The 24,999-nt window shown below is 38.6% G+C and overlaps 3 protein-coding genes across 4 annotated transcripts in view; 2 read left to right on the plus strand and 1 right to left on the minus strand.

Annotated features, from left to right (window-relative positions):
• LOC133526422 (vesicle transport through interaction with t-SNAREs homolog 1A) lies at positions 1–23,948 on the plus strand. Of its 2 annotated transcripts, XM_061863052.1 has the most exons (6): positions 1–205; positions 297–355; positions 2,420–2,537; positions 3,077–3,279; positions 4,504–4,661; positions 23,905–23,948. In XM_061863052.1, the coding sequence occupies exons 1-5, from the start codon at positions 112–114 to the stop codon at positions 4,651–4,653; spliced, it is 624 nt and encodes a 207-aa protein (XP_061719036.1). In that variant the 5' UTR covers positions 1–111; the 3' UTR covers positions 4,654–4,661; positions 23,905–23,948. The 2 variants fall into 2 exon arrangements, with proteins under 2 accessions (XP_061719036.1, XP_061719035.1); XM_061863051.1 differs by lacking the exon at positions 23,905–23,948 and having other exon boundaries at positions 4,504–6,396.
• LOC133526400 (stress-activated protein kinase JNK) overlaps positions 1–24,999 on the plus strand; it is a 483,516-nt gene that overhangs the window by 83,222 nt on the left and 375,295 nt on the right. The gene's annotated exons all lie outside the window — the stretch shown is intronic.
• LOC133526429 (general vesicular transport factor p115) overlaps positions 13,249–24,999 on the minus strand; it is a 22,116-nt gene continuing 10,365 nt past the window's right edge. The window contains exons 6-11 of the mRNA XM_061863058.1: positions 24,190–24,334; positions 21,439–21,687; positions 19,397–19,575; positions 18,626–18,771; positions 15,121–15,229; positions 13,249–13,501 (exon numbers count right to left, since the gene is read on the minus strand). Coding sequence (XP_061719042.1) covers positions 13,415–13,501; positions 15,121–15,229; positions 18,626–18,771; positions 19,397–19,575; positions 21,439–21,687; positions 24,190–24,334 — 915 coding nt within the window. The 3' untranslated portion in view covers positions 13,249–13,414. The remainder of the gene's footprint in view (positions 13,502–15,120; positions 15,230–18,625; positions 18,772–19,396; positions 19,576–21,438; positions 21,688–24,189; positions 24,335–24,999) is intronic.

Genomic DNA, 24,999 nt, shown 5'->3' on the forward strand with positions numbered 1-24,999 from the left:
CAGCTGTCATGATGTGTTCGACGATGGTGTATTTGTATTACTGCAATTCCTGAAAATTAGTCTAAATATATAAATAAGAGTGTCTAGCTTTGAAAATAAGCTTTAGTTAAAATGGCGACGTTAATTCAATCATACGAGCAACAGTATTCAGTGCTTACTGCGGACATAACTTCTAAAATCGGACGACTGAAGTTAGGCCACGAAGGTATGTTTTGAAAATATCGTGTGAAATTGCATTGTAATTACGTATAAATGTTTATATTTTCGAGAGATAGATTATATTGATTGTGTTTCAGATAATCGTGATCAGCTGACACGGGAAATTCAAGCAAATTTCGAGGAAGCGAATGATCTTGTGAGTAGAAATAGAATTGCATGTTTTTATCTCTGTGTGAATTTTACTTTCACGCAGCCTCATGATTTGCGGGTGATAACCTACTTCAGGTTATAAATAAACAGGTTTATAGCCATTGCACAAATGTCCTTGCATTATACCAGCAATGTCTCAAGCTAAATGTATTGTGCAAAATTGTTATGACTTTGGAAATTTTAACAATTCATGTTTATACTATTTTTGGCTGGAAACTATGTAACAATATAGCCCTTCAGAGGATATACTTAATTTTTGAGTTGTTGGAATGATAACTTTGTAAATTTGAAAAATAACATCGGGTAAGGCCCGACCGAGAACTCTTTTTTTTGTCTCGGCCGAGACTGAGATTCAATGGGATTCTCGGCCGAGACCGAGACCGAGACTGAGTATGTATTTATAAAATAGAAATAAAAGACGAATTTTGCACTAAAAGTGTTTTTATAATCGAAATTCGACGATTTATCAGAAAAAGTTATCATATTCAATTCTACGCGCTATTAAATAGTATTTTTAGGGCTCCATAGCCAAAATTTAACCCTTATAGTTTCATCATGTCCTTATGTCTGTCGGTCTGTGTGTGTCACAGCCGTTTTACTCATAAACTATACAATATATTTTATAACCAAATTTGGAACTTACGTGTTGATGTATTATGTTAGTCGCTTCTTAGTTCATGTGGCTCATCATTAGATAGGTCTTTAAAAATACATACAGGTTGCTAAAAAGATTTTTTGATTAAGTAAATACTTTTGGAAATAATCACTCCAAAAAAAATAGTATGATCCCCTTTAACTTTTAAACCGGGAGAGCAAAACCATATAGAAATATCGAAATTATAAAGCTTAATAAGCATATCACTTTTACGACAATTATTTTGAATATGGGCGGCTAAGCCATTTAAGAGCTATAAAAAAAAATTGATCTTATTAAAACGACGAGACTCTTTTGCTTGTACTGCTTTTTTGTATTGTGTGTCAAAAAATGTCAGGAAGAGCAGGTACTGCTTTATTAATTTGTCTCGTTTGAACTTAACAATCATCGAGTCAGTAGGTACTTAATGAAGAATGTTGTTATTCTCGTACAAAAAATACTAAGTAATTTATTTTCAATTTGCATATGAAATATATACAATTAATTCTAATCTATTCTATTCTTTCTATCACCGCATCGCTCGCCGTCGGCAGGGTGTTCATCCTCATACCCTAGAGCCTAAATGGTCGCGTACTGTGCGGTTAAAGAGGAATTTCCTCCAGCGGACGCTCCGGCTGTGGAATGGCTCCCTACCGAGGTTTTCCCAAGGGTATACAGTATGGGGTTCTTCAAAAAAGGAGTGTACAGATTTTTAAAGGGTCGGCAACGCGCATGTAACACCTCTGGAGTTGCAGGCGTCCATAGGCTATAGTGACTGCTTACCATCAGACGGGCCGTATGCTTGTTTGCCACCGACGTGGTACCTTACACAAAACAAACGAATGTGCACAAAAAGGGGTACAATAACAATAATCAAAATAAAGAGTTCTGTATTGTAACCCAAAAAATCCTCCACAGGTGTCGTTTTGTACTTATGCTTTGCTTTTTTCCGTTAACACAAATATATTTATAATAGTATCAATCTTCCACTCACAACATGTTAATCTAAGTTACATCCCGATAACAATATACACTCATTTATTCATCAATAACAACGACCACAAAACGAAAAGACCCAAATGAATTGCAACCGCGCCTATCTGATCCCAACACTTGGTATTGGATAAGTAATTGGCTTAAGATGTGGGTACGAAACCAATCAAAATCACAAAAACCCTAAATACGTCACACCAACCTGGCGATGCAACCAACGGGTGTCTTAGACCCCGGCGCCTGTGCGCGGAAAATTCAAATTCACCAATAATAACTCATTGCCTAGTCTCGGTCTCGGCAAGAATCTCGGCCCATTTTGGCTGAGAATGCCGAGACCGAGACCGAGATCTCGGTCGGACCTTAACATCGGGTTTGACAAGTGACAAGAAGAAGTTAATTAACCCACATATTCTGTGCATATAGCTTGAGCAGTTGGAGCTGGAATCTCGCGGCAGCGCCGGTTCACGTGTGGCGGCGTATCGGGCAGAGTTACAGCGCGTTCGTGATGAGTACCGCTCCGTTACCAACAATGCTGGAGGGTGTAAGTACTGAGTACTTGTGAGTCTTAGAGAGCGGCATGCACAAACAATACATCGTGTTTTAACATGATACATTTTTCGCCATTCTTAAATTAAAATTCTCAATTCCATTTATTTTATAATATATCTGGGTGTGTGCCGCCTCTCTCTAAAATGGCGAGACTTATATCTATTTAAATTATAAATTAGAAAGTGAGTATTTATCATTTTTTTTAAAGGAAGGTTGTCTGGTTAAGACTACTCTTCAGCGATAAAATCGCCAGTTGTCTACCTGTATCTTTAATTAATTGTTTTTCTTTAAGCTCTATCTTTAACTAAGGAGTGCCAATAGAGTCTTCCATTCTATTCTATATTTTTACCGGGGTTTCGCAAGTCATGAGTCACTCACGATGAGTGACTCACGTTATGCTACACATGTGAACAATAGTTGCGTTTTCTGTAGCCTTAGTTTCAAAACAGTCAGTGTATACATTTTATCACAAAACCCTGAGATTAGTTTGTGTATTATGGGATTTATGGGTATACTTAAGTTCGTTTTCAGACACTGACGGCGAGGAAAACTTCGACGACTGGACATCAAATGACCAGCGTCAAAAACTCCTAGACAACACAGAGCGGCTAGAACGGACAGGGAAGACGCTCACAGAGGGCTACAGGGTCGTGCTAGAGACAGAGCAGATTGGAGCCGCTGTGCTGCAGGACTTGAGTCTGCAGAGAGAGACTATTGAGCGGTCTAGAGGAAGGGTAAGACTCTTATTATTATAACAGAAACTCCTAGACAACATGGAGCGGCTAGAATGGGCAGGGAAGACTCACGGAGGGCTACAGGGTCTGCTAGAGACGGAGCAGATTGGAGCCGCTGTGGTGCAGGACTTGAGTCTCCAGAGGGAGATTATTGAGCGGTCTAGAGGAAGAGTAAGACTACTTCTTATTACGGCAGAAACTCCTAGACAACACGTGCTCGTGTAACTTTTGCCTCGGCACGTTTGCCTCACCCGAGCCAATTTTCTGAGCAAGATGGCGTCAATCAGTCAGCTGTTCAAAATGGCGCCGCACGTAATGACTGCACTGGCTTGCGTTTCTTTTATTTTGCTAATTAAAGCAATACAAAGAAAATGAGGAAGAAAAGAAGGACACTGCAATTTGCGGAACTTGTAATTATGATTTTTTTCCAACTTTTAACGTAAGTATGGACAAAATAACCATGCGCACCATAAACAAACGTCTAACGTCTGCGCGCGGCAAACGTCTGAGGCGTCTTTGAGAATTGCCGAACCGAGCGGCTCGGGCGACGAAGACGCGCGCGCTGCCTCGGCAGAGGCACGTCTACACTGGCCGTTTTTTTGCGCGAGGAAATTGCCTCGCGCGTATGCTCGCTCTGTGCGGACCCGCCTATTGACATAAGGCTCATTCGTAAGATTTCGAGAATGTATACACATAAATGGAAAGAAGGATATTCAGCAAAAAACAACGGGTTGCACTCCGGGAGTGCCGGCAGAAGTGAAAACTTGAAAATTAACGTTGTGCATTTTTGATATTTTGGAATGGTTAGGAAATCTTTGCACGAATTGCATTAATTATCAGTATAAAAGTACTATCATTTATCTGGTAAAATACAATATTCATTTATTGCACTATCGTACACAAACATGACAATTTATATTACATTAAAAATTTAACATTTCAGAACTATTACAATTATTTAACATTAAAAAGTTTATCTCTCACAAAAATCAACTTCCATCCATAATTTCAACGACTTACACCATCATCATTACTAGAACCATCATGGAGTTTTTCGATCAGGTCACGTGTCCGTCTTACGAATTTTCAATCTGACGAATCGGTCGGTCACGACCTGTCGCGAGTTTAACATTTTTTCCCCATCACAAAAAGTGCACAGGCTAAAGAATTTTTCACGTCAATTTTTTTTTTATTTTTATAATAACTTGTAACTTTTATTTGCAGCTCCGCGAAACAGACGAGCAGCTAAACCGCTCCTCCCGCCTGATGAACTCCATGATCATGCGCGCGCTGCAAGACCGCTTCGTGCTCGTCATGGTGTTCCTCGTGCTCGGCGTGCTGCTGTGTGTCAGCCTCTATTTCTATGTCACGTAGCACTGTTGGTAAGCGCTAAAGTTTAGATATTTGAAGTGAAAGAAGATATAATTGGAAATAAATAGTGCTGCTCTTCATAGTACCCTACACTCACATTGGTCACATCTATAGTAACCTTAAATATGTACAGACACAAAAACGTCTGTAAAATCTGACCAAGTTAACTCGGCAGCGATTTTGACAGCACAGAGCGTGCAAGTGTTATTTAAAACCGCAAACTTCTAGGAAATTATGACGTTTAAAATAACACTTGTACAGTCTGTGCTGTCAAAATCGCTGCCGAGTTAGCTTGGTCTGACTCTACCCATAAGGCCTGTGCACACCGGATGCGTGTGCGTAGACTAGTACGTGCGCAATGTAATATGCAGATAATTATGAGAGACGTCACACCGCTTGCGTGACATGTGCGTGTACAGCTCCAACGTTTCTCCAGTAACTTCCTGCCTCGCATAGCTAAACTGTGGAATGAACTGTCGCTTGCGGTATTTCCGAACCGATACGACCTTCAAACCTTCAAGAAAAGAGCGTACTCCTATCTCAAATTCCGGCAGCGCACTTACAAACCCTCTGGCACTCTGGTGTTGCGGTTGTGCATAGGCGACGGTAGTCACTTACCATTAGGTGATTCATCTGCTCATTTGCCTACTGTATCATTAAAAAAAAAAAACATTTAAGAGCACGCGCACGACGCACGTCTACGCACACAGCCGGAGTGCTCTGACCTTTTATGCTGGCTACAGTCTACACACGTAACTATATATCGTAGCAATTTCAGACTGTGCAGATAAATCGAAGGTCTAATATAAATTGAAACTGCCACCGATGAACGCTAATCTACAACGATTTTGGATACACACGATCCATAAATCTGCGCAGATCGGTTTGCACAGATGAATCGCTACGATATATAGTATAGTTACGTGTGGAGCCGGCATTAGATGTAGAAAGTGTTCTGGGCGGCGCGTATTTTGAATATGTTTAGATTACATTTTTTTGCCATTCCTAATGAATTGTTTGTTGATTTTCTTTGAACAGTCTATGCTAAAAGAGGTGACTCAAAAATATCGTGGTAACAATAGAGTTGGTTAATGTGGCCCTAGTGAAAAAGGGTACAAGTCTCGCGCAGCTAAGGTGTAAAAGGGCATAAATGTTACGTGGAACTTACACCCTTTTACGCCTGCGCTGCCCTCGGGCAAGTTTCGACTAGTACCCTTATTCCCTAAGGCCGCAGGTTTCAACATATTACTGTACCCCTAGTGTACATTTATTCGATAGCGAAACGTGACGTACGCGTTTGCGTTAAGTCGCATTTTGTATGGGATTTCGATTTTCCATAACGTCCCGCTTGGCGCGGTGTTTCTAAATCCACATGGTACAAAATGAGACTTAACGCAAACGCGTAGGTCACGTCACGCTATCGAATAAATTTACACTAGGGGTTCTGAGCGTGTTAGGTAAGTTTTGGCTAAAAAAACTGTTTTTTTTAGTGCAAAAAAGCATATTATTCCGATTTCGAAAAAGCGAGATGTTAGTGATATTTATTTCATATCTCGTAAATAATTCTGTTCTTATAATAGCTTTATTTATTCCTGGTTTCTAAGAGTGAATGTAAATGACGTCTATATGTAATTATGTATATGAATCATATAACTGAGTTATTATTTATATGAGCCATTTATTGGCGTTGTATATAGTTAGCAAATATGTTTAAAAATATTAAGTATTAAATTGCTTAGAAACTTGCACCACTCTTTTAATTTTTCTCTTTTCATTAAGACGGAAGTCGCTAAATCGCTTTTTCATACAAATGTAGTCCTCATTTTCCTCTCTGGATATTAACATTATTGAAAATATTTTGACACAATTTGTTGTAGATAAACAACAGCTATGCCCCTACGTTTAAAATTATTATAAGAGTTAGGAACATTTGTATGAAATCTAATTTAAGGTGTCGTGAGACATACTAACATTAAAATAATTCTACTGATTCCACGCACGTGTTTTTAGTCACTCGCGCGACATGTTTCGGAGAGCTTAGGTCTCCTTTCCTCACGCATTAACAGTGCGAGCAGCGTTCACGACGGCCGTGCTTCGTATTGCTGCGCGCCGCGTCGTACGCTGCGCGCGCGCTGAGAACCGGTTGGGGGAGATCTTGCGCTATCGTAGTAGGCGGGCATAGTGGTGTGGTGTTTGGGTTTGGGTCACCTAACACTTGTAGCGACAAACAGCACGAACTCACTATGTCCACTATACTGTCACCACACTCACTGGCTTTCTACATACGGATCACAGGCTTCCATGCTGGCGGCACAGCCCAGCCGCTGTCTCGATTGAAATTAGGGCGCCGCCGAATCTCGATCGCTTCACGTATTTTACGTGGTACCACGTAAAATACGTACGTACCATTTTTCTCGTACCAGTAATCTCGCCTTGTCAAATTGAAGATAATGCGACGTGCCTGTTGAGACCTAAGCTCTCCGAAACATGTCGCGCGAGTGATTAAAAATACGTGTGTGGAATTCGGAGAATTATTTTAATGTATGAAATCTGTCTTTCGCTCCTATATATTTTATACAACAAATCGAAAAAGTCAAATGTCCTTTACGTTTATGATACGAACGATAGCATTGCTATGGTTAATATAGGTACATCAAATAATGTAAAAATATTGTCTATAATGTAAATATCCAGAGAGGAAAATGGGGACTACGTTTGTATGGAGAAACGGCCGTCCTCTTTCCTCTTAATATCATTGATTAGTAAAATAATACTATGATAATCACATTATTTTCGGCACTTTTAGCTATAATATATTTTGGTGTAAAAAGTTGTTTTTACATAGAAAGAGCGCACTTTAAAAACATAATGTAAGTAATAAAAGTTATATTTGTAAAAAGTCTTCTGCCTTCCTTATAAAAAGATTATCGCTAAAACGATACCAGGACTTCATTTTATCAAATTTAAAAATGTTTACTTGTTTGCAATCTTTGTGGCATTAAAAACTTTCTGAACTTTCATCCAATTTAAAGAAAAATAAGTTTTTGTCAAAAAAACCATCAACTAATACTCAATTATAAAAACCCCAAACACTATTACGTTGCGTTGTTTCATCACAGAGTTCCTATGGCCATGAGATCAGGTCCATGGTAGCCTGCCTTTTAGCCGAAAATAGTATTGCCGAATTTCGCTTGTCGACCAACTTTTCGCAAACATTTCATGTGGCCCAATAATTTTTCCAAAATATTTATTTCGCAAACATTTCATTTCCCAATCCCATAGTTGGGAAATGAAAATTTCGTACTAGGTTGGTTAGGTTGGATTATGTAAAGTTGGAAAATGAAATTTCTGCGAAAAGTTGGTTGGCAAGTGAAATTCGGCAATATAATTTTCGGCGAAAGGGCAGTGAACCAAAAACCATTAATTTCTCCCGAACTATTTATTTTTGCACTTGCACCAGCTTCATATTTCTGATCACTTTTAATGAAACTCTAATCGGCTTATAATTATTTATTAAGCACTCTGTATTTATACTATACTATTTCTACTATTTTTCCCAACTCGGTTTAGTGGTAACTAAGTAGTACTAACTACTGGGACTCTTTTTCCCAGTAGTTTCTAGTGGTAAAAGGAGGGAAAACAAATCCCAGTTATTACCTCTGGTAACAAGTTGGTGGTAACTAGTGGGGTGAGATTAACCCTTTCGAGGTTATATAAGTATAATTAAAGAAGTATTTTTTTAGAAGCTTTCATTTCAATCATCAATTTTGTACATAGTTAGTTTAGCTAGTTAGTAAGTAGTAATATTTGTACGCCAGTCATGGCAAACAAGAATCGTGCTGTAATTAAACATTTAACACCTTGTATATATACGCTTGTTGTTTAACGCAAATAAACGATCATTCATTCATTCATTCATTTAACAATTTCCGATTGAGCTGAAAATTTGCATACTTATGTATCTTGGGTGACAATGCAATATTATGATACCATGTACCTGGGTTCTCTGCCTTTTCGCCGAAAATTGTATTGCCGAATTTCACTTGCCAACCAACTTTTCGCAGAAATTTCATTTGGGCGAATTTCATTTCCCACCCCACTAGTTACCACCAAGTTGTTACCAGAGGTAACGACTGGGATTTTTTTTCCACCTTTTACCACTGGTAACTACTGGGAAAAAAAATCCCAATACTAACCACTACTTAGTTACGACCAAACCGGGTTGGGAAAAATAGTAGAAATAGTATAGAATAAATACAGAGTGCCATATAACATAAATAATTATAAGTCGATTAGTGTTTCATAAACTGCCTTAAAAGTGATCAGAAATATTAAGCTAGTGCAAATGCAAAAAATAAATAGTTCAGGAGAAATTAACGGTTTTTATTACTATTGAACGCTAAAAAAATTTAGGTAACTAATGGTAAAAAATCCCACTTTTACCAGTAGTAACTACTGGAAAAAAAATCCGAGTTGTTACCAGTGGTAAAAGGTGGGGAAAAAATCCCAGTAGCTACCACTGGTAACAACTTGGTGGTAACTAGTGGGAATAACCGGTCGAAAGGGTTAATCATAGACATGCCATTGCTATGCATTTTGTTTTTTGATTTCGAAATGTAAGACTGTCATAGATAAATGAATGTAGATAGATCTTGATATTTGTATATTAGTGTGTTATGTTATTGTTGTTATGTATAACTTGTATAAGTAATCATTATAAAATGAATACAATAAAAGCTTTTAAAACAACCAGTGTTTTAATCACAGTATACCTAATTGTACTCTTAATTGACAGAGCGTTAGCGAAAGTATCTGTTTCAAATGCAAAAGTGCTTTTTGTAGGTCCAGATGTTGTGTAGGTCGCATTTTTTTACCAACCCCTTGAATATTGTGAGCAGGTCCGACAGTTCCAAGGATTTTTTGTTGTTTCGTTTTTTGGAGGATTTCAAAATGGCTATTGAGAGTTCGCTGCGATGTGATGATGACTTAACATAGTGTTTTTATTTTTTTAAGCTTATCGCTACATCCCACAGAGCCAGTTAATTTTTTTTTATAGTATTCATAAATAAAAACAAAATCACGTCATAATATGTACAGTATTTATTTGAATAATCTATTAAATAAACTACATATTTCACACTTCATATTATAAATAATACAGTCAAATTAAAAAAAAATTGAGTCACACTAGCAGTGCCTAACAAATAATAATATTAATAACAAGATCAAGAAAAATAGTTTCAACATTTTGGAACACTGACGTATTAATGCTATATTTATAAATTTTCAAATTAAAGGGCTTAATACACTTATCCTGCCTTCGGACGGCTAACGGCCGGGACGTCGGTCCCGATATCGGGCCAAAGGATCGTTTTCCGTTTCACGAAATACACATCATTTACAATATTTCTTGTAGTACAAAAATAGTTCAACTGCAGAAATATCAAATAATAAACATTTTTGTCTCGAACAAAGTATTTTTTACATGTCAAATTTTGTTAACATGTTCTTTATGTATAATTGTTGGTGCAATAAAGAATATTTACTTACTTACTTACTTACTTACTTACTTATATTTCGTGACGGAACGGACGGAAAACGATGTTGCTCGGGCGCGGCGTCGGCCACGCTCGTAATGCCCGACGGCAGGACAAGTGTAATAAGCGCTTAAGCAACACGTTGGACAATTTTTGGGAAGGTCGCTATTTCAACTAGCTATACTATCTGTTACGATGTTGATTATAATGGTATTTTTATTCGATGGAAGGCAAAGATCCACAACAAAAAAAAAACATTTGTGTGTATCACTTATTTTATAGTATTTTTATAGTATTTTTATAGTTTAGAAAGCGGAATGATATTGCACGTAACCACAAGTTGGTATAATCTATAATTGAGAAATACTAAATATTAGATTCGAAAATAAAAAGTAAAATTCATTAAATATAAGCGTGCAAAATAAAACGACCACAACTGTATTTGTTATACAATTTTAACATAATGACACATAAGTTAATTTCATTTGTTAACCTTTTTGACGCCAAGGATTGATATATCCGCACCGTAGGTCCAACGCCCAAGACGGATTAATCCGTCACAGACCACAGGGCAACATAGACCTACGTGCATATGCATAAAGTTCAACTTCAGTTTCGTCACTTCGGTGACGTGGCCGAGTGACAGCTTTTGTGTTTGTCACGGCGTCGAAAAGATTAATTACAAATAATTAAAAAAAATGGAACCAGTTACTAATTGACATTGCGTTCTGTCTATAAATAAACATAAGGACTAAAACGATAATAAGATCAAGTATATTTACAAAAAAAGAGCGCGGAATTTTCGCAGCACATTTTAGCGATTATGTAGGAAATAAAAATAGTACCAAAGCCAAGCAAACTTGTTTATGAAATATCAATATTAGAAACAACATATTTTGCGATTATCAGCCTAAATCGGGCATAAATAAGCACTTTAGGTAAATTAATAACATATCTATAATTAAGTACCTAAAGGCATAGTCGTTTACATAAAGAATGCTACAATAAATCCCCACTCTTTCCGATTTATCTGTAACTTTAACTCTATTATTTATATTTCTAAAGTCAACCTTAAGTTTATTCATATAAGGTCCACTTTCAAAAATCAGTAATATCGATATATTATGGTCAAAACTGGTTAGAATTGTCACTTGTCGTAGATTTTAGAAAATAGCTTTTATTACAAGTCTCTAAAACACATTTTGGCATAAACATAAATTGGTATTACCTCTATCTGCACGACGGAACTAATGTGGATAGCTAATTAGTTTATTAATGTGATCCACTCGCAAAATATACCTTAGTCTTTTACGCTAAACGCCCCATCTACAAAATGACTACTTATTAGAAAAAATACGTTTATACGACCCTAACACTCCGCACCCTCGTTGAGCTCTGGCAACGTTACTCACCGGCGGGCACACAACACTATGAGTAGGGTCTAGTGTTATTTGGCTGCTGTTTTCTGTAAGGTGGAGGTACAGTTGGGCTCTGCTCTAGGGAATGACATCCGCTGTGCTGTGCCCTACCACCCAAAGCGAGATGACATTCACAGTGCTATACCCCTTTTACCATACTACTCTGTGGCATCCATCATCATTCTAGCGTTTATTCCGGCTTATTACCACGGCTCATAGGAGCCTGGGGTCCGCTTGGCAACGAATCCCAAGAATTGGCATAGGCTCTAGTTTTTACGAAAGCGTCTGCCATCTGACCTTCCAACCCGGAGGGTAAACTAGGCCTTGTTGGGATTAGTTCGGTTTCCTCACGATGTTTTCCTTCACCGAAAAGCTTCGTATCAAATGATAAATAAAATAAATAAATATTATAGGACATCATTACACAAATTGACTAAGTCCGACAGTAGTAGTAGTAGTAGTAGTAGTTGAGGGTACCTAGACAACGATATATATAATATACACATATGTACAACTACTTAAATACATAGAAAACACCCATGACTCAGGAATAAATATCCATGCTCATCACACGAATAAATGCCCTTACCAGGATTTGAACCCGGGACCATCGGCTTCATAGGCAGGTCACTACCCACTAGGCCAGACCGGTCGTCAATATTTATTTATTTATTTATTTATTTATTTATTTATACAAGGAATTCCAACAGCTTTAAAAAATACATTAAACTTTTTTGATAGTAGTACAGAGCCAATTACAGGAACTCACAAATAGAAACTGTATATATAATTACAAAGTACACACTAGATACAAAAGCACATGTGACACAAGATATTACAATATGAAATATATCAAGGTTACAATTAATAAAAAGAGAGACCAAGAAATAGATATGAGCAATAAGTAAGAACACTTATAACTTATGAAATTACACTAAGATAAACAACTTATATTCGCATTTAGATGAACAACATGGACCGGGCTCAAATACATTAAAGTTACAGATCACACTCCATAGCATATCACTACCTGCAACATGTTATTTAGAAGCATTGATTGACGAGATTGCGCCTTACACTAGGGATTGAGCAATTAAAAACGTCAATATCTAGATCCTTCGACAAATTATTCAAGTTACGAGCTGCGCGACACAGGAAACTATTTTGCCTATAATTAGATAAAGTGCGTTTAACTGAAAGGGGGGGATAAAATCTTTTAGAAAGAAGTTGTGGACAATCAATATTGCCAGTGGTGATATTAAGTATATAAGTTATATCAGCGATTTCGCGACGTTTTTGTAAAGGAATTAGATGGTGTTTTTTGCAAGTGCTTAGGTAGTTATTAGATTGATACGGACTTTTAAGCTTAAAACTTAAGTATTTCAGAAACTTTTTCTGAATGCGTTCAATCCTGTCAATGTACGTATTATAACAAGGATTCCAAATTTGGGAAGCATATTCAAGTTTACTTCTAACTAAAGCACAATATAAAACTTTAAGAGTCTTAGCTTGGGTGAAGTGAGCGGAGTTTCGCATTAAGAATCCTAGAGCTCTCAAAGCGTTGCTTACTATGCCATCAATATGTTTATCAAACAAAAGTTTGGAGTCATGAAATATGTCGTACATAAGTTCCGAAAAACTCATTGGCACGAGCCGGGGTTGGAACCCGCGACCTCCGGATTGCAAGTCGCACGCTCTTACCGCTAGGCCACCGGCGCTTTCAAACGGATGATTAACACAGGGTAATTTTGCAAGTGGGTCCTCTCCGTAGTAACAAGAATGATCGTAACATTACGTATGCGGGCAACGTTACGTGAGGGCGGGGGCGTCCGGGGCGTCGTCCACGGGCTGCCCGAGCGCTGCCAGCTTCGCTTTGTATTCGGCAAGCTTCGTGTCCTGAAATAAGAGGTAACAATTATAGTGTGGGGTATCCGAAACTTAAAGATATACACCGCGGGCCAGGCCTTTGTCGTCTGACAAAGTATCGAACGAGAGGTGATTACTAATTTCTTTTCTATATGTTTCTGTGGCTGCCATTCCTCAATCCACCAACGGAGCGGCAGCTGACGTCCACGTGGGTTCATCATACATAGCCGTTAACCACTATACGAGTTATCGCCCGGGAGACGATTGGTCATGGAAATCTGTTCCTGGCTCGCGGTCTAATGGGGATAAATTGCCTTAAAAACATAATTGGGTAAAAACAGATTTAAATTCCAATTTGTTTTTTCTGTTGCCGAAATGTAACATGTGTGAAACGTGCCCACAACTTAAATAAATCCTAAAAATACGTCAAAGGCGATTTAAGCAAATGTAAGTCTACGGAAGGTGGAGATAAGGAACGAAATCTCCATGTACCAAAAAGTGTCATCAAAAAACTTTAAATATGTGGCGCTACAATATCTAGAGTACTTGAACAAAAAAATCAAATCATAGACAGCGCAATTCATTCCGTCAATAACGCCTAGGTTCTTAGCTACTCTAGCGCTACTTTGGAGAGATTTGGAACTATTATTTATAGCTGATAGCTGGACACTTTTGCAACAGTTCTACCATAAGAGATGCCACTCCTCATAATTCCACACTCCATATGTAAGTCACAACTAAAAAATATGCAAACACATCCTTAACTTTAAAAAGAAAAGACAACTTATTTCTTTCTATATGTATCAGCGTTTTATAAGGTATATACGTATAATATAAACCGGTAAAATGCCCATTAGTCTCAAAAAATATTAACGAAATTCACCTGCATATTCCTTTACTTTTAATAAATTAAATACAACGCAATAGCGAAAATTACTATTAAATTTAATAAATTAAAATGAAAATCTACAAACTCCAAAAATAATACTTCTGCTACTAGAATTATTTTCGTTCCTTAGAACGTTTTCACATTACCTGATGCCCCATTCGATATCTGATGACATTTGGAGAAAAAAAGCTGGTAGAAAATGCTTCATGAACTCAAATTCTTTCATTTTTCCATTAACATAACTTTTGAACAACTAACAATAATTAAATGTATAATAAATAAATAAATATTCCTGGACTTTTTTGGCACAAATTGACTAAATTCCACAGTAAGCTCAATAAGGCTTGTGTTGTGGGTACCTAGACAACGATATATATATAATATACAAATATGTACAACTCCTTAAATACATAGAAAACACCCATGACTCATGCATGACAACAAATATCCATGCTCATCACACGAATAAATGCCCTTACCAGGATTTGAACCCGGGACCATCGGCTTCATAGGCAGGGTCACTACCCACTAGGCCAGACCGGTCGTCAAAGTTATAAAAAATATTCGCACTTTTTTGTTTGTAGTCATATCCGATATCGGATCAGATAATTTGAAAACATTTATTGACCGAGCGTTAGCGAAGGTTCCCGTTTCAGCTTGGGCAAAACAGCTTCCGTATGGAACAAAGTATTTTTTATTTTTACACTTTTAAGCTTATCGCGAGTTCTACAGGTCACAGAGCCACTTATGTAAACTTTACCTGGTCGGCCAACAGCTCGAGCAAGTCATCCTGGTCCTTCTTCGTCTTCTCCAACTCCTGAACCGCCTTCGCCTCAGCTTCTCTCGCCTTCTCCAACTCCCCATCTAACCTGGGTGTACAATCATTTATTAATTCCGATATAAGATAAACTAGGTAATTTCAGCCCCTAACTTTCGACGTCTTCAAACGTATAAGTGATACTTTAAAAAGCCAGTCATTAAACGAAGGTTTTTTTTTATACTACGTCGGTGGCAAACAAGCATACGGCCTGCCTGATGGTAAGCAGTCTCCGTAGCCTATGTACGCCTGCAACTCCAGAGGAGTTACATGCGCGTTGCCGACCCTAACCCCACCCCCCTCGTTGAGCTCTGGCAACCTTACTCACCGGCAGGAACACAACACTATGAGTAGGGTCTAGTGTTATTTGGCTGCTGTTTTCTGTAAGGTGGAGGTACTTCCCCAGTTGGGCTCTGCTCTAGATCTGGAATGACATCCGCTGCGCTGTGCCCTACCACACAAGGCGAGATGACATTCACAATGCCCATACCTCTCTTTTGGACGTAGTTTAAGGACATACCCGGGTCCAAATGATGTTAATTTCTTTATAACATTGTCATAAATGTTTGTAGGCCCGATATTAAAATATTTCGATTAAGTTACAGCTTCATAGTTACAGTAAGAGTATTCTGAGAGCAAAAGAAAATAGTGGGTGATTTAAAGTTTTTTTTTTTATTGCTCAGAAACAAAAAGCACTTAAATCTACTACAGAATTTCGCCAAACTGCAAAACAGTTTGTTGGCGAATGAAATACACTCGTTCTATATTTTCTTATACTATACAATACAATACAAATATACTTTATTGCACACCTCAATACAGAAACAGTACAAATAATACAACACATAAAGAAGAGGTAAACAACAGGCGGTCTTATCGCTAAAAAGCGATCTCTTCCAGACAACCTTTAGGTAGCGGAATTTAAAAAAAGAAAAAAAATGTTATGTCAGTAGGTGTTCCAGATGCAATAAAAGAAGTCTAGCACAGAATAAACACAAAACTAAACAATATAATTATCATATACAAATATAAAAAAGATATATACATACATATATTAAAATACATATTATATATATATATATATATATATATAATAAATGCCAGCCATAAGTATACCATAGTACTATCTAACATATGTATTTAGATGTTTTTACGTTATCGAGGTCCTACTACAAACCTGACCACCTCTAGCGTCTAGAATGTATACAATACATATAGTTTAGCAAGAATCGCTTGTCACTGCCTTTTCTTTATGCTAGTATCATCATCACTCCCAAAAAGGGATGAATACATATACATATGGGAGAACTATTTTTTTTATTATTATTATATCGCTAAAGAAAGGACGCTTTGCACGAGGAATTTCGTACGTTGACCCGCCTGTTTCTATCTCTATCGCACACATATAATTATATTGCTGTCCCGCTCGCACAGTGTCATTAATTGCCTGTATCATTGGCGGGACAGCAATATAATCACGCGCGTGCGACAGAGGTAAGAACAGGCAGGTCAATCTAGCAAATTCCTCGTACTAAGCGTCCTTTCTTTACTGACAATACTGGTTTGACAGACTAAGACATATCATTATGAGTTGTTTTGTGCAATAAAGTGTTATAACTGCTACCAACCTGGTCACCTCCAACGTTAACTGGTTGAGCCTGGCTTCGTACTCCGAGTCCGAGCCCCTCACAGGGTTGGCGGATACTTATGCTTTCAACGGTGTATTTTGAGCAATAAAGTGTTATAACTGCTACCAACCTGGTCACCTCCAACGTTAACTGGTTGAGCCTGGCTTCGTACTCCGAGTCCGAGCCCCTCACAGGGTTGGCGGATACTTGTGCTTTTAAAAATGAATTTTGAGCAATAAAGTGTTATAACTGCTACCAACCTGGTCACCTCCAACGTTAACTGGTTGAGCCTGGCTTCGTACTCCGAGTCCGAGCCCCTCACAGGGTTGGCGGATACTTGTGCTTTTAAAAATTAATTTTGAGCAATAAAGTGTTATAACTGCTACCAACCTGGTCACCTCCAACGTTAACTGGTTGAGCCTGGCTCCGTACTCCGAGTCCGAGCCCCTCACAGGGTTGGCCGATACTTGTGCTTTCAACAGTGTATTTTGTGTAATAAAGTGTTATAACTGCTACCAACCTGGTCACCTCCAACGTTAACTGGTTGAGCCTGGCTTCGTACTCCGAGTCCGAGCCCCTCACAGCGTTGGCCGATACTTGTGCTTTCAACAGTGTATTTTGTGTAATAAAGTGTTATAACTGCTACCAACCTGGTCACCTCCAACGTTAACTGGTTGAGCCTGGCTTCGTACTCCGAGTTCGAGCCCCTCACAGCGTTGGCCGATACTTGTGCTTTCAACAGTGTATTTTGTGTAATAAAGTGTTATAACTGCTACCAACCTGGTCACCTCCAACGTTAACTGGTTGAGCCTGGCTTCGTACTCCGAGTCCGAGCCCCTCACAGGGTTGGCGGATACTTGTGCTTTTAAAAATTAATTTTGAGCAATAAAGTGTTATAACTGCTACCAACCTGGTCACCTCCAACGTTAACTGGTTGAGCCTGGCTTCGTACTCCGAGTCCGAGCCCCTCACAGGGTTGGCCGATACTTGTGCTTTCAACAGTGTATTTTGTGTAATAAAGTGTTATAACTGCTACCAACCTGGTCACCTCCAACGTTAACTGGTTGAGCCTGGCTTCGTACTCCGAGTCCGAGCCCCTCACAGCGTTGGCCGATACTTGTGCTTTCAACAGTGTATTTTGTGTAATAAAGTGTTATAACTGCTACCAACCTGGTCACCTCCAACGTTAACTGGTTGAGCCTGGCTTCGTACTCCGAGTTCGAGCCCCTCACAGCGTTGGCCGATACTTGTGCTTTCAACAGTGTATTTTGTGTAATAAAGTGTTATAACTGCTACCAACCTGGTCACCTCCAACGTTAACTGGTTGAGCCTGGCTTCGTACTCCGAGTCCGAGCCCCTCACAGGGTTGGCGGATACTTGTGCTTTTAAAAATTAATTTTGAGCAATAAAGTGTTATAACTGCTACCAACCTGGTCACCTCCAACGTTAACTGGTTGAGCCTGGCTTCGTACTCCGAGTCCGAGCCCCTCACAGGGTTGGCCGATACTTGTGCTTTCAACAGTGTATTTTGTGTAATAAAGTGTTATAACTGCTACCAACCTGGTCACCTCCAACGTTAACTGGTTGAGCCTGGCTTCGTACTCCGAGTCCGAGCCCCTCACAGCGTTGGCCGATACTTGTGCTTTCAACAGTGTATTTTGTGTAATAAAGTGTTATAACTGCTACCAACCTGGTCACCTCCAACGTTAACTGGTTGAGCCTGGCTTCGTACTCCGAGTTCGAGCCCCTCACAGCGTTGGCCGATACTTGTGCTTTCAACAGTGTATTTTGTGTAATAAAGTGTTATAACTGCTACCAACCTGGTCACCTCCAACGTTAACTGGTTGAGCCTGGCTTCGTACTCCGAGTCCGAGCCCCTCACAGGGTTGGCGGATACTTGTGCTTTCAACAGTGTATTCTCGTCTTTGAGGTGGGAATTTGAGGCTATTGAGTCGTTTAGGGCACTCTGGAAATAAATTATTGTTTTTAAAACATCTTAATACAGCACTCTGGAGGAGAGAAGCAGCAAATCGGGCTGCCTGGAGAAGATTTGGAGAGGTGTATACCCAACAGTGAAGGCATCATCGCTGAGGAAGAAGAATAAGTCTCTGGCCGAAGTTTCTCTTTCGGCAGTTTTAAGCATAAAACTCACGTTCGGCCGAACATTCGGTGTCGAATGAAACTAGAGCGAAATCGAATCTTCGGTTTCGGCGAAAGATTCAGTTCATCCGTCGTGCAATTTCTGGGGAAATGATTTTAAAATTTGCTAACAGGGAACGTACATAAACTGTAGAGGGCAGCACAGGACCTGTTTATTGGCGTGAAGTGTAAATAACAAGTTTAAGCTACCAATGTCGCCCACAAGATGGCAGAACCTACAGTGCGTAGATGGCAGCCCTTGCTTTGGCGTGATGTGCCAATGTAGTTTGTTTCCGACTCAGGCCACAAGATGGCAGACCCTTCAACGCGCACGCTCTATACGGTATTTTTGTACCGTCCACGGTGCGCGACGCGTAGGTTTCAATACTTTCAATCTGTTGGTTGCGGGGAAAGTTCCATAGGCGTGATATAAGATAACAGTTGAAATATACCTGTAGCTGGTTATTATGTTGTATCAGCCCATCGACTTGCTGCATGAGCTGCTGTAATCTTGCATCCTGCTGCCTTATGAGGTTCTTATACTGATCTAAGGTTGCGTCATCAGGAGATGCCCGCTCTGGTTCAGCGGTGCCGTTTTCTTGTTTCACCGTTAGGCTCTGTGTTACTACGCCTGGAAAGTCAAGTTTATGAACTTAGTGTTAAAAAGTTATTTTACAGTACATATGGGGCTACTTTATAGCACTAGTGCGAGAAGTAGCATATTATGTTACTGTGTCGAACATTTAAAGGGCCATATGTACTGTAAAACGTTGTACGATACATGTGCGAATAGGTAATTCGCAACTCGTGTCGATTTAAAACACTCCCTTCGGTCGTGTTTTAATTTATCGCCACTCGTTTCGAATTTCCTATTTTTCGCACTTGTATCGTAATGTACTATAGTAGTTTAGTATTTTTCTACTCGTCGACTCTAATGCTTGAATTAAGATTTCGTATAGCAAACTATAATTGAGTATAACTCAACTTTAAGATTCTTTACAGTACATATGGTTTTTCTTTACCGCACTAGTGCGAAAAGTAGCATATTACGTTACTGTGTCGAACATGTAAAGGGCCATATGTACTGTAAAACGTTGTACGATACATGTGCGAATAGGTAATTCGCCACTCGTTTCGAATTTCCTATTTTTCGCACTTGTATCGTAATGTACTATTTCGACGCTGTAGTAGACTGACCAATCACGTGCCGCCGCGCTCCCATAGAATAGACTAAACGTGTTTATGTCGACTGAGATACTTACCCATTTTCATTAATTATTTAGGTTTCATGGTAAAAAAAAGTATTATTTTCGATGACTCGTAGAAAAAGTATTGTGTATACAATAGTGATATAATCAAACTTATACTAAAACACATCCACACGCACACAAGTATATACAAATGAAAGGTAACAAAACACACTTCACACAAAAACACAACCACACACACATGCAACATTAAACGTACACATGCCACGCACACAAATATATAAACGCAAAACAGACACTCCCACATAAATAATTCTGTAACTCTAGGCGTTATTATTACTTAAGGTTATTTGCTGAAACATTTACAACTCAAAATTATTTCCCTAAATTAACAAATAATATTATACAAACATGTTTGGAGCGCATACATACACGGTGTAACATGAGGAAACCGAAAGAACAGTGTATTTCTGATCACTTTTCTGGGTTTCACCTAGTTTTAGAGTTAATACTAATAAAATAAAAAAAATATCTTATTGTAACTCAGTGGAAAACGCCTTTTTGATGACGATGATACCATTATGGGGCGTAGTCCAAATATCCTTATTGATAGATGTCAAAAAGTGACAAGTAACCTTTGAAAAAGTAAATTTTACAAAAAAAAATCGTAAAAATTTTTGGTGCTAGTTTTACTATAACATTAACTTTTTATGTACATTCAAAAATTTAAAAAAAAAATTTTTTAGGCGAAAAGTACTTAAATCATATAACATTTCTTCCTTCTTTTGGCCTCAGAAGTGCGTGGTTAAAAATCTTTCGGGTTCCACGTGTTACACCGTGTATATGATATGACCCATTCGCAAATTGCCGCTTTAAAAAATAATTACGAACCACTTCACTTAAAGACAATCAACTTAGATACGGAAGGTGGAGATAAGGAATGGAATCTCCATATACCAAAAAGTGTCATCAAAAAACCTTAAATAGGTGGCGCTACAATACCTAGAATACTTGAAAAAAAAAAAAAAATCATAGACAGCGCACTTCACTCCGTCACTAACGCCTAGGTTCTTAGCTACTCTAGCGCTACTCTGGAGAGATTTGGAACTATTATTTAAAGCTGACCACTGGACACTTTTGCATAAGTTCTGCCTATTTAGTTTGCGTTCCTATAAACTTAGATTTTCGTCTAATTAGCAAAACGTCAAGGGCCATTTGACAAGTGTGTCATGTCATGATACGCCCTAACTGCAAAATGTCAAAAAACAATAGACCATAATACTCACTCTCCAGCACCTTGAACAGTCTACAGAACTCATAGTCTATAAGTATCTCCGAGGCCATTTTCACCCTCAACTGCGGATGCTTGGCCGCCTTGTTATACAGCTCGTGCTTCGTCACTTCGCTCAGCTTCGCCGTGAAGGTTTCGATGCCTATCCGTTTGAGGAGGAGCTGTTTCAGGGAGTCTTTGGAGTAGTTCTCGACGGAGTCGTCGTTGAAGTGTATGCAGATGGCTAGGAGGAATGCTGAGAGACCTGGAAATTAAGTGGAAAATTTTATTTTTACTTAAAGTCATATAAACATTTAGGCGTCGTTAATTTGTCATTATTCTGCCGTTTATCTACTGATGTAGTTACCTGCCAAAGAATATCCATAACGACCGATCGTGACCTCATCCAACGGACTTAACCAGATCGTCGGTTACCGGGTCTTTATTGTTTCCCATAAAGTTTTAAGTCATAATGTATTGTTTGTCCGCATTTTCGTTTGCCATAATTTGTTATTCTCAGAAACGCGTAACTTTTCAGGATTGCCATAAAATAAACCTAACCTATCTATAGGATAAACTAAGGAAATTCCTGAAAAGTTAACGGTTTCAGAGTTATGACTAATGATTATATGACTATCATTACATTATGGCTTTCAATAATTATGTCAAACAAAGGGATCCGTCGGTTACCACCACTCAGTATTGAACTATGAAACTTCCTCCTTCCTAGCGTTGTCCCGGCATATTGCCACAGCTCATGGGAGCCTGGGGTCCGCTTGACGACTAATCCCAAGATTTGGCGTAGGCACTAGTTTTTACGAAAGCGACTGCCACCAGACCTTTCAACCCAGAGTGTAAAACTAGGCATTGTTTGGATCAGTCCGGTTTCCTCACGATGTTTTCCTTCACCGAAAAGCGACTGGTAAATATCTAATGATATTTCGTACATAAGTTCCGAAAAACTCATTGGTACGAGCCGGGGTTTGAACCCGCGACCTCCGGATTGAAAGTTGCACGCTTTTACCGCTAGGCCACCAGCGCTTCCTAACTATGAAACTTTCTACACAATAAAATTTTGCAAACGTTTTAATGATAACATACGGTTTGATGCAATTCTATGAAATACCTTCTGACATTCCAAACCCAGGAAAATAGTTGCATCATACAAATAAATACCCTTTCCAATATTCGAACTCAGGACCTTCGGTACAGCCTATTTTCATAGAGAAATAAGAAGTAATAGAGTGCTCACTCCATACATCAGTTTTGGTACTAAAATGCTTATTATATTCGCAGTCGACATCTAGCATCGAGTAGCGGAACTGTCAGTACTGCTAATTGACAATAGATATCGCAGCAAACAAAAAGTCTAATGCTCAACGATTTTCAGCTAATATTATAACCAGAGTAAGAAAGAGCGTACTCCCATCTCAAAGGCCGGCAACGCACTTACAACCCCTCTGGTGTTGCAGGTGTCCATGGGCGGCGGTAATCGCTTACCATCAGGTGATCCGTCTGCTCGTTTGCCTCTTCTACCATTAAAAAAAAAAAGTGTACGAGTTGAAAATAGAGTTCCGGTTACTCTGGTTATAATATTAGCGGAAAATCTTTGAGCATTAGACTTTTTGTTTGCCGCGATATCTATTGTCGAATAGCAGTACCTACAGTTCCGCTACTCGATGCTAGATGTCGACTGCGAATATAATAATCATTTTGGTACCAAAACTGATGTACGAAGTGAGCACTCTATTATTTCTTATTTCTCTATGTTATGTATGTATGTATGTATATACTTTATTGTACATAGAAATAAAAACACGAAAAACACAGTTACAGAGTAAATTAAATACAACAAAGGCGAACTTATCCCTGTATGGGATCTCTTCCAGTTAACCTTTGAGGAAATGAGTAACACAGAAGTAACGGTGAATGAATGACAAACACAAACAAAAGTGTACAATCACTGAAATTAATGAAATGCACGTTTTGAATACACATTGATACAAATATACATAGATAGAAAAATAACCATAAAATAATGCATACATATATATATAAATAAAAATAAATAAATATTCAATATATAATATAAATAAATATGAATTCGAACCAGAAAAGTAAAGGAAATTAAAAAAGTAGAAGTACTCCAAAGAACTAGGAAGTCGTAACCAAAGTATCGGAAAGCCACAATTTTTTAAGCTTCTCCTTGAGTGATGCTACAGATTGGGATTGTTATCGTATGTATCGCCTACTAAAGGCGAACTACATCTTAATGTTGACACAGATATCAGCTAAGATCTATGTCTTGTGTTCTTGTTTTTTTTTATTATTATTAAGAAACAAAGTCTTACAAAACAGAAAAGTATATAAAGATAGATAGATAGATAGATGATCCGTTTATTTGTTTGCCACAATACACACAGGAAATAGAAATAATAAAATGACAAAAAAAAAAGAAAAAAAAGTTACATCTTTTTTACAGACACAGGAAGGAGTGTTGTGTTCCTGCCGGTGAGTAAGGTTGCCAGAGCTCAACGAGGGGCGGGAGGGGGTTAGGTGAGCAACATGCATGTAACTCCTCTGGAGTTGCAGGCGTACATAGGCTACGGATACTGCTTACCATCAGGCGGGACGTATGCTTGTTTGCCGCCGACGTAGTATAAAAAAAAATGCAAATAATAAAATGACAAAAAAAAAGAAAAAAAAAGTAACATCTTTTTTTTTTCAAATAATAGTTTCGTATAAGTAGACATGTGTTGTAGAGTACCTTGCAGCAGGTACTCGTTGTCGTCGTGCTCGTTGGAGCAGGTCTGGGTGACGAGGTAGGCCACGCCGCCGGGCGCGCGCAGGAACGCGCCCACCGCCGCCGCGCAGTGCGCCGTCCACTGCGCCAGCAGCATGAGCAGCGCCACCTGCAGTTATACAGGTTTAGGTTTATACTGCATTACTGACGACCGGTCTGGCCTAGTGGGTAGTGACCCTACGAAGCCGATGGTCCCGGGTTCAAATCCTGGTAAGGGCATTTATTCCTGTGATGAGCATGGGTATTTGTTCCTGAGTCATGGGTGTTTTCTATGTATTTAAGTATCTATAAATATTTATATATTATATATATCGTTGTCTAAGTACCCTCAACACAAGCCTTATTGAGCTTACTGTGGGACTTAGTCAATTTGTGTAACCATGTCCTATAATAAAAAAAAAAAAAAAAAAAGATACTTATTACTAAACGCTCGGAACATATCTTTACGTTACCAACTGCACACCATACAGAACCAGCAGTGTGTGAGGCAGATAAGACAATGCCGCATCCATCGGCATACTCGAGTGTGCTCATAATAAGCATAAGTTTGATAGATATTTATATCAATAAAATAGGCTGTTCTTTCTGTCCACGGTTCTCGATGAGATAAGTCTGTTTGGCTGTGGTTAAGCCCAATTAGATATTTGGCGAGTTGGTCAAAGGGACATTTTACAAATAACATAAAAGGACATTTGTAAATGATACAAGGGGATTTTGCAATGGACAAATTTGCGTAAGGATTTGTGAGACATTTTTACGGATGCGACCATAATA

The sequence above is a fragment of the Cydia pomonella genome, chromosome 16, assembly GCF_033807575.1.
Source record: "Cydia pomonella isolate Wapato2018A chromosome 16, ilCydPomo1, whole genome shotgun sequence".
Lineage (NCBI taxonomy): Eukaryota > Metazoa > Arthropoda > Insecta > Lepidoptera > Tortricidae > Cydia > Cydia pomonella.

Excerpts from the sequence above, each read along its gene's own strand:
- LOC133526422 (XM_061863052.1), top strand. The coding sequence starts at position 112 with ATGGCGACGTTAATTCAATCATACGAGCAACAGTATTCAGTGCTTACT. Across the intron at positions 356-2,419 it reads TCGAGGAAGCGAATGATCTT|CTTGAGCAGTTGGAGCTGGA; the intron begins GTGAGTAGAAAT and ends CTGTGCATATAG. Across the intron at positions 3,280-4,503 it reads TTGAGCGGTCTAGAGGAAGG|CTCCGCGAAACAGACGAGCA; the intron begins GTAAGACTCTTA and ends TTTTATTTGCAG.